Below are 10250 nucleotides of genomic sequence, written 5' to 3' on the forward strand. Positions count from 1 at the left end.
TTGCCTATTGCCTCCCTCTCGCAGAGAAGCTGATTTTAATCGTTATGATTAGTTTTGATGTAACGTTCCCCCGGGCGATTGCTACAAATGGATGGAGCGTTTCTTTGCCAGGGAGGAAAAGCAGCAGATGATGATAATTATATAGATTGTTGGTGGAGTCCTTTGATTCTCCCCCCCCTCCTCCCTCTCCCCCCTTCCACACACACACTTTACCTCTCTTAACATCTAATCTATCTGTGTGTGTGTCTTCTTCACACCGTGCACGTGCACCATACAACTTGTTGATTATCCCGGAATCAACTTATTCATTTAACGGAATGCCGCTAATGAAATTCTCTCTCCTCTGCGACCTTTCCAGCCTCCGTGCTCCCTTTTGGACAGCCTCCAACGTGACGTGGCCGTATAAATAAGCACTCGCAGCTTGCCTTGCCCCAATCAAGTCTAAATCAGCGCCCGAGGGTGATGTGCAAGCTCATTTCAAATGCTCAACCGTGCATGATTTCGGGAAGATTGAGGCACTTCTGAGGCTTTTACATTTACTTGGGAAAGAGGGGGGGGGGGGGCGGAGGGCGCGGGGGGGGGGGGGGGGGGGGGGCAGTCAGCAAAAGGGAGTGCACGTTTAAAGTCGTTCTTTCTGTGGCATTCCTTCATGTGAACGTACATGATGATTCCATCATGCGGTTTTGCGCCACAATTGACGGTTGTTTGTGAGTAACAGCGGTGCGCGCGCTCAGTGGCGCAGAGCCGACGTTCCGCCCCCTGCTGTTCAGCGCGTCAACTGCTTTACTCTTTCCTGCCAACAGCAGCCGTGAGAGCTAATCAATTTTGCCATGTTGTTTGTCACAGAACCCGCTTTTAAGAAGCAGTGCAGAGGCAAACATCCATTTGAGACGAATATTTACAAACAGGCGGTGCGTCCAAGTGTTCAGTGGGATGAAAAACGCCACGTCAGGACTGATGGAGGCGAGCAAACAAACAAAGTATTTTCCAGTCCTCCTCATCAAAAGAGTTTTCCCCCTCTCACAGCATCTTTTGTAGATGATCAACAGGGGTGGGGTGGGGGGAGGGGGGTCTGTACCTTCGCTGTCCAATCCAAGGGCCATTAAACTTTCCACTTTTTGACCAGCAAGTCCCACTGGAAAACAAACACAGGATTAAAGCGTTTGAATGAAGTTATTTGCCCTAGAGGTTACTGGCAGGCGTATGATATACCAAGCCCCAACTATCAACCCACACACACACACGCACGCACACATTTTTATGCCATTAGTCTGACAAACTAGTAAACGGAGAACGAATGGCCTCAGGGCATTAACCTCCCATGCGTTATCCATTTTGCACACAAACTGAGCCCATTCATAACGGCATCCTCTCACTTCAGTGTTCAAAATATGCATCGAATGTTGCCAAAGTTAACCAGTGGAGATCTTAAGATACACGTGGTGTTTGATATAAAATACAAAAAACAAAGCCTTTGGTCTAATTCTGCTGTTTAAGGGTAGGTCTTTGCCCGGGATCGAGACCTCATTTACAGCAGGAACAGCAGGCAAGTGTTAGCTGGCTGCAGCGTTTTCTGCTGGACAAATTATCCAGATTGGTTGCAGATGCGAGTTTGCTCCAAACAGAAAGGGCCTTGCCTCGATGACATCATAGGGATATCAACTTCTTTTCTGCCACAACTTCAACAATTTAGCGAGACACATTCTTCCTCTTATAAAAGAAAAGTCCACATACAACAAGACGCCCTCTCCCAGGTCAACACATTGTTTACCTGCCTCAGACCGTCTTTCAGCTACCAGCTTTATCCCGTACATTTGAGCAAGAAGTCAACATCATTTCCCATCATATTCATATCATATTAAGATCCTTTCCAGGTTTGTGCTGGTATTATAATTGTTTTTTTTACTAAAACATGTTAACATGCTGTCTGTCTGGATAAACCTGTAATCACCCTCCGTCTGACAAAGTTTTAGCTCATTTTCAATGGAATGCGTTGCTAGGCAACAGCATGGCTCCCTGTTTGCTTCCTGTCAGCTGGTGCAACCGGGTATCAAGCAACCTATACATATTGATAGTTGGTTAGTTCCTGACAACAAAGAGCCTCAATTACAACCAGAATCAGATAACTCCTCTTTCATTTATCGCTCTTTGCATTTAGAATGTTTACATTTAAAACAAAATGAAATGTGAAATGTTGTTGTATGTGTTTGTATGTAAATTCACAACCGTTAAGAAACCGTGCCAAGCAGCAACTGCTCGACCTCGCCTCTCAACCTGTCGGGGGGGACTTGGAGGGATGTTGGCGTGGCCTCAGACCATGTTCATACCTGCTGCTCGACTCGCCACACCCGTCTTGTGGCCTCCGGTTGTGAAAGGGAGTGGGGCGGCACAGCCTGACGCCTGCCCTGCAGGGTTCCACTGCCACAACGCTTCACATGCTGCCTTTGGCACACTGACGTTTGGCTGCGGAGAGCGCCGTGCTTGCAGTCCGAGGCGACATCAAGCACGGCCTCGGAAGGCCCGACATTAGCCGCGGTGATGACATGACGGCGCTCCTTGGTCGGGTGCAGTGACAGACTTTAGATGTGTCTTTGTACGCGAGGAACTTCTTGAATGCCGGCTCTGTGGAGCTGTGCACGTACATGTCTCTGACTCACTGCTGCAAAGGGGTTATTACAAAGTACAATGCGAGCATGACACAGACACACAAACACACACACAGTCACAGTCTATTCTGCTCCCTCTTTTCCGGCAAAAGTGATCAAGTGACGAAGACAAGTTACAAGTGAGTTTTTTTGTTGTTGGTCCAGCCGCCCCACCCACAGCGGGCCGAGAAGTCAGTGACACGACCGAGAGGGGAAGAGAGACAAGAGGAGGGGGCTGCTTGGGAAATGCTGGGAGGCTCTAATAAAATGTAATCCTATTATATGGTTCTCACTAGAGGGCAACAATAATAAAGGTTTCCCTAATAACACGAGCAGACCAAACCCAAATGGAAAACAGCTCCTCCGGTCAAGTCCCGCACTTGTACATATATCCTCTCATTAACCCAATTGCTGTTGGGCCACATTACACCGACAGGCCTTTGGAGATTTAGGCCGTGATGGCGAGGCAAGAGTTAAGTCAAACAAATGTGTTTCATCAAACTGCAGTTTGGGCTTCTCTGCATAAAGGAATTGAAGGTGGGTGGGGGCGAGAGGAGTGAGGGAATGTGTGCGGGTGGGGAAGCAGAGCCCCGAGGAAACCAATCAGAACTTCTCTCCCCGCCTTTCCCGCGTCAAAGCCAGCAGGGTCTCAGGTGTGCGTTACATTCGCTAATACCTCCCAAACTTGATTGTTTGTGTTGGAGTAATCAGAGTTTTGCAAATTTGCATTTGGGAAAATGATAGTCCTATCATTGGTAAACAAAATGAAAGGACGGCACAGGAGCACCACAAACTAGAAATCAAGACGCTTCTTTGTGGTCCGAACACAATATTTTTTCGGAGGAAAATGAAAGAGCAAGGTGGGGAATGTCACCCAGTGCGCTTCTTGAGAAACTCTATGCACGGGAACAGTAGAAGTGACTTTCTTTTGACTAATATTAACAATAAATGGCAATCTCCCTGCTGGTAAAAAGCCATAAACACAAACTCTCATATTTGTGTGATTTGATAATCTAATGAATGAGTGATTCCGCTTCTTAGCTATCTGACATAAATGCAGTGAGAGATTCATCATAAGTGACAAGGTGAGTGAGAATATCAATCATATTCTCAAGACAGCTTGAGTTATTAAGTGAGCCAATGTAACAGTATTACAAAACCTAGAATAACAAAGTTATTTATCTCTCACTCTCTCTGCATATGTGTGTGTGTGTGTGTGTGTGTGTGTGTTTACGTGTCTGACAGCATCAGACAGAGAGGGAGAGAGAGTGTCGCATGCCTTCCTGTTCCTGTACCACCCTCCAACCCCACAGCCGCAGACTCAAGGCAGTTTCCAGAATCAAACAATTTCACGCAGCTACTGGAGGAGGAAATGAACTGAGCCCAGAGCAATAATAAAATTATACAAATGTTATTACAGACTCGCCTGCTACTGTCCTACTTTAATTCAAATTTGAACACTCCAGGCGGTGCTGGTGGCAGAGACCTTCCTGAATAAATCAACATTAGCTTACGTCTAAATTATTAAGGAAGTGGGAGACTTTCTTGTTTATAGTATGAATTATTAAACAAGTGTTTAACGCTGTTTTTCTTCATGAATCCCCAAATATTAATTGCTAATGATCTTTAAGGTGTGTGTTTTATCTTTTAGCCCCTTCTGCTGTGTGCTGGGAATTGAAAATCTGAATGTTCAACTGGCAAGGAATCTGCCTGCGCTCGCTCAGATAAGCATGAGATGCACTTTGAGATATACTTTTTCCTGCATCCGTATGATGTGCAAATGAAGCCCCAGTTGTGACAATATTCCCGTCATGTAGCCATTGTTGGTAACGGCGGCGGCCGTGAATGTAAAATGAATGAATTACGGAGGCAGCCACTGTGAAGGCCGTTCATGTGCTATCGGTTTTCTGCTCAACATCTCGCTGATAAGCCACGATGTCAACAAACAGACAGCGGGGGAAAGGGTTGCTCCATCACGTGCTGTCACTTTTGATTTGCCTTTTTCTAATTGAGGCGTCCGCAGTGGGACTCCTGAACTTTCGCCGGACACATTTTGCAGAATGAACGTCCGTGGTGAACGCGTCACGTCAACGACATGCTGTGCTCTCTACGCACGCGTGGATGCTCTCACTCTCCGGCACCAGCGGGGAATTCATAACAAAGGCAAAATTCTCGCCCGCCTTTTGCTATTTAATCTTCACACGAGCAAAGGCCAATACATGCAGACCCGAGCTTGGCCTTTCCTCACCGAGTGTCTCAGGAGGATAGAGTCAATGCATGAAACATGACAGTTATCTTCTCATTCATGTGAGCTGTAAAGATGATTGAGGGGATGTGAAAAGGGCGCTGAAGCCTCCAGCGATGCAGGCCGCCTACCTGCAGGTAGAGGGTGGGAAGTCCAGTAGGCCTCAAAGAGCAGCATTCATTTACATTTCGCGATGCTGCTTCTCAAGAGTAAAAGTGTGACAACTTTTTAGACAGAAAAGTAATGCAGCATGGCTGAAAATACAAAATAGTATAAACTTGAAGAATTGCAAGATAAAAAAATAGTATTTTAGTTTGAGCTCAGGCTCCTGTTCAATTACTGGCTTCTTGTTATAGGACTGTGCTCCACTTAATCCTCCTTCCTAGTTCTGAATTAATGAACTGTACCAATTTCCAAGAAACGTGGTTGAGAAATTGAATGAATGTACTAAGGTTTACAGTGTAACGTGCTCATCCGAGGCTCGTGGGTGCCCTCCCCTGGAGAAATGCAGAGGGGAGCATTATCGCACAGCAGATGATTCACATTGTGGCCACAGAGTGGTGCTGTTGACACACTTAAAGACTGCATTCGCACGGGGGTGAGAGGTGAAAAGGGGGGTTAGTCTGTGAGGCTGTAAAAATAATTTTGATTTAGAATCTGATTTATGGCGCCATTCTGGCCTTGCAACCGCGATTTGGCTGCTCCATGTCGACAACTTCCTTCGATGAAGCGCGATCAGTGGGCCTGATCGGATCCTCCACATTACAGGAGAAAAAAAGATTGAATTGCACCTGTTGTTTTAGAAAAGGAAATAAAGTGCAGACATAACAGATCACCTCTATTTCCAACCACAAAGTGGTATCATTTCCTGTGCTCTCTGCTGATGGAATGAGATTACACAAAGCTATTCCCAGAGACTTAACTCACAAGGAACACATATCCTGGACATTTATCTGGCCACAGGGAGACATCATCTGAAGGCAGATGAGCCAATCCGTCATTGATCTGAACCTCGGCACTCCTCCAGCGCCCGGCTCCTATAAACAGGGACAGAGACAAGAGAAACCCCTCATAGGTACGTCCACCATTTGCCAATAACTCCTGATTTAGTGAGGCACCTTTTCTGATTTCATGTGACAAACAGCCAACAGGAAGTCACTGACAAGGACTTGGAAAACCTTTATTGTTATAACATGTTGGTGCTTGCCTTTTATGATAGTAACACAAGAGCTGAACTAATGCTAATTAAAGACAGAGCTAAACATCTAAACAATGAAAGTGGTTGAAAACACAGCAAATCACACAAAGAAATACTACATGTATTACAGGATCTAAATCTAGGTGTATAAAAACAGCAAAATATCACATTTTTTACTAAAAAATAAAATGGTTTTGTGTTAATAAATCCACAAACAACAACGTTGTCCATTAACTGGTTGTTTTGCTGACTGAAGCACTGCAAGCAGAGAGCGCCGTAAAGCAGCGCTGGTGATAAAGCTTGTCAGAGTTGAACATGCATCGCTTGGGACCCTAATGTGCTTAATGATTACAAGGAAACGCTCTCCTGTCATTACACATACAGCAAACGTACCACATGTGACACTAATCCAAAGATAACAAGCCTGCTTTTTCCTCTTAATTTCTCCAATTCAGCGTGATGCCCCCACATACTTCCCTCACCCTTACACATATTTCCCTAACACAATGTGCACTCGCCCTCACGCTGACATGGCTACAAAAATGTTAATGGAGGGCCCCGGAAGGAGTATAGAGCAGGATTGAGCCGTGACATCATATTAGCTTCATGACCATGGGAGTAATTCTGCCTTTCTGTGGGCAGAAATCCTTCTCTGCTCTGGATGAGGAGGACAAGCCCAAAAGTTTGATGGTCATCCCGCTCTACAGGTTTGTCTCCATTTCCGGTGCACGTGATAGTCATACTGAAGACAGCACTTCTCCCGTCGAGTCCTTGAAAAGATCCTTTTTCTCCAGATCGATGCTGTGGAGGGACCCCGGCTTGGTGGAAATGTCGTCTGCCTCCACCTCCCTGTATTTCCCAGACGGGGCCTTCTGGAAGACCTGCTTCAGCTTCTTCGTCATCACGGGGTCAGGGCAGTACAGGTACTCATACAGTCCAGCAGCAAGGATGCCCCCCAGAATGGGTCCCACCCAGTACACCTACCATGAACAACAAATACCCTTTATTAGGCTGCTGGTGATTCATGGGAGAGTTTTCTTTTTTATCACTGCGACATGCAGCGCTGGCATCGCCACCAAAACCATCAAACCGTCCAGCTGGGGCTCAGCCACAGTCTAAGAAGGGTCAAGCTTAATCAGAGGCGGGTAGATCAGTGTCTGCGGCTTCCAAGAGAGCACGCTAGTGGATAGCTGTGACAGTTGCTGACAGTGTTCTACTCCAGCATATCACCCAATACAAACACACACACACACACACACACTGACACAAAAGTGTCTGCAATTAACTGCAGAAATAATTGCCAGGATAGAATTCAGCGATAACGCTATTTTACACCTCTTTCAGCAACATCGCATTATGTTGGAGGACAAAAGGCTCCACATTTATGGCACTTTTTTTTGTTTGACAAATTCAAAATTGGTCTCTGTGCATTCCCTAATATAAGTGACAATATGCTTTGATTATATTTTAAGGTGACAGTTTTTTTTTACCGTTCTGGCCATGCCATATCATTTGAACCAGCGCCAGAGGGCTAAATATTGTACAGAGTTACTTGTGTCATACGGAAAGCCAATAGATAGGGAATGTTTTAGCCATGCCGACTCTTAGAAGTAAGATCATGCCGTCATTCAAAGTTTCTCTTACCCAGTGGTTCTCAAAGTTAAGTGTGACCATAGCAGGCCCAAAGGACCGAGCAGGGTTCATGCTGGCTCCGGTGTAGGGGATCTGGAGGACACATAACAGCATTGTTTTTTCAGATGTCTTTAGGTTTGAACATGAAAAATAGATCCAACGCAAGTCATTATGTGTATGCATTTGCTTAACACACCCAGGGAGAAATCCGTGGAGCAGTGCGAGTGATAACGTCTATTTCCCTGTGCGTTCATTCGGCTCTGCAGGGTTCAGGGAGCCCCGGGGGATTGGTTGCTATGCGATAGCAGCCTCCAATAAAGATGTGCATGTGGGTGTGATTCAGTGAGAAGCGTGTAATAGCACGCACAGAAGATGCTTTGATGCACCTGGTCTTTCTCAAGATGCTGAAGGAGCTGGCTTTCGGAGCTCGTCTTGTTCTGCTGTTGAATTTCATTAGATGTTAAGTTGAATCCTTCAATCAGTGTTTTCTGGATTTGCGAGCTTTAAAGGGTTGTATAAGGATGTTAAGGTTGATGTACTATAGTTACATTTTTATTTAACTGTTTGCATATATATGTATATATATTTGCAGTAAATATTTCACTGCTCCTATATGATGTTGACTTGATTTTGGCCGCCAGGAGACAAGCAGGGAAATTATTTGACAATCGCTGCTGTAAATCTTTGCTCAGCCTTCTTAGCCCACCTGGCATTTCATATCTATCTCTAAACTACCTCACCGGACGGTGCTTACTGCAAATAAGTGACCAATAGCTACAGCAAAGCCTATTGAGAGGCTAGCCGAGCCTCCCCGGTCCGAGCGTTTGGGATCACAGGTGGCGAAGATGGTGAAGACCAGTTCAAAGGTGATAAGAAGCTCCACAAGAAGGCCGTGTCCCACTGAGATGCTTGGGTTCACCTTGGAAACACAAGAATATCCTTACAAATTCAAACATTAAGAAGATCTTATCTCACACACAAGGGAAAGTGACTCAGGTTCTTACCATTGTCACACCGAAGGACCCTCTGACAGCAGCCGGTGTGACGAGGTAGAGGATCCCGGCCCCTGTAACAGCTCCCAGGCACTGAGCCAGCACATAGAAAACTCCCTTTGCCAGGCTAAGCTTCCTTGTTACAACCATAGCTGCAGTGACCGCGGGGTTAATGTGTCCGCCACTGATGTGGCCGAAGCACTGCACCATGGTGGCGATGCTCAGCCCAAAGCACAGGGAGATAAGGACGAGGTCAGCTGGGGGAGGCTTCTCCTCCCCCGCGGCCCAGTGGATGGTGGAGCCCAGACCGAGGAGGACAAAGATGAGAGTGGCAAGGTATTCTCCAGACACAGCCCTCCAGAAGTCCTTGGTCCAGACCCCTTTAAATGCCACCATTATGCTCTGACAGTTACACTGGGAGAAGAACCTTGTGGCGACAAAAATAATGAGCAAAATGATTAGCCTACTTATATTTATATATATATATTTATTCCCGGTGCGTGCATGTGGCTGGAAATGCACTAAACCTTATCAGCGTTGCTGCCCCCCCAGGCACAACATGTATAACTCCACTTGGGATTTAAGCAGGTGACATTCCATCACAAAATGTCACACAGAGCTTTCTTTACGCATTGTGTACAGGGGCAAATTATCACACGTACTGTCAATGCTCACAGCGCTTAATTGCTGTCACTCATTGAGCTTCGTCTGTTAACGTCATGGAGAACACTGGAGTTACTGTAGATCCAGGAAAATTGTCATAATTAAAATGAAACTTTGCAAACATAAAAATAACTTCAGTCATCTCTTGTCCTTTGACAGAAAGGTAAAACTTACCAAGTGCCACACCGCGCTCTCCCTTTCTTTGGCCCCGTTGTGCATGATCTGTTTTCATTCATTAGTCCTCTTGAGTTATTCAAACCAGCAGAGACATCGCTCCGCTGATCCCATCTAAAAGTGGCAGTGTGACCCAGTGGTACTTACCGGAAAGCAACAGGCAGTGTGGGAGCAGAAGCAGAGCCGAGGACAGGTCTGTCAGACGAACATGATCCACACATTATGCCCCCGGATTGGATCCAGCAGCTTTATTACGTTACTAGCCAGGGTATCACCTCACGCGAATTAAACAGCCTGCAAAGGGGGAGGAGTTGTGAGATTTGCTTGCTCTGCAAACAGTTGCACAAAGTGCCACGGCAAAGTGACTCTGTCAGCCTCAGCATCTGAGTCCTACCAGAGGTTTAAAAAAGCCAGCTGAGGTGAGGCCAATCTTTACAAAACCACTGCAGAATTACACATTTAGTGGTCATTGGTCGTGTCACATTCAAACTGTTATGACCATACAAAAAAAACACATGGCTGGCCAAAAAGTACAAGGTGACCATTCAGTGGACAAAAAAAGCGTGGCTTCGGTTGCTTGTTCTGACAAACCTCATTACAGTTATCATTAGCACTTTATCAATAAACATGAAAAAACGTACACTATATTAGTGTATCATATCTTTATGATTATTGTTGTCAGGCATTTAGTCACAGCCCTG

General features: G+C 45.8%; 1 protein-coding gene across 1 annotated transcript; it reads right to left on the reverse strand.

Annotated features, from left to right (window-relative positions):
• Positions 1-6059: 6059 nt before the first annotated feature.
• aqp4 (aquaporin 4) lies at positions 6060-9810 on the reverse strand. The gene is made up of 5 exons (XM_037457110.2): positions 9697-9810; positions 8725-9139; positions 8475-8639; positions 7733-7813; positions 6060-7068 (listed from the first exon to the last, which is right to left on the reverse strand). The coding sequence occupies exons 1-5, from the start codon at positions 9768-9770 to the stop codon at positions 6826-6828; spliced, it is 978 nt and encodes a 325-aa protein (XP_037313007.2). The 5' UTR covers positions 9771-9810; the 3' UTR covers positions 6060-6825.
• Between the last annotated feature and the right edge of the window lie 440 nt (positions 9811-10250).

Source organism: Pungitius pungitius, chromosome 15 (assembly GCF_949316345.1).
Source record: "Pungitius pungitius chromosome 15, fPunPun2.1, whole genome shotgun sequence".
NCBI classification, from domain to species: domain Eukaryota; kingdom Metazoa; phylum Chordata; class Actinopteri; order Perciformes; family Gasterosteidae; genus Pungitius; species Pungitius pungitius.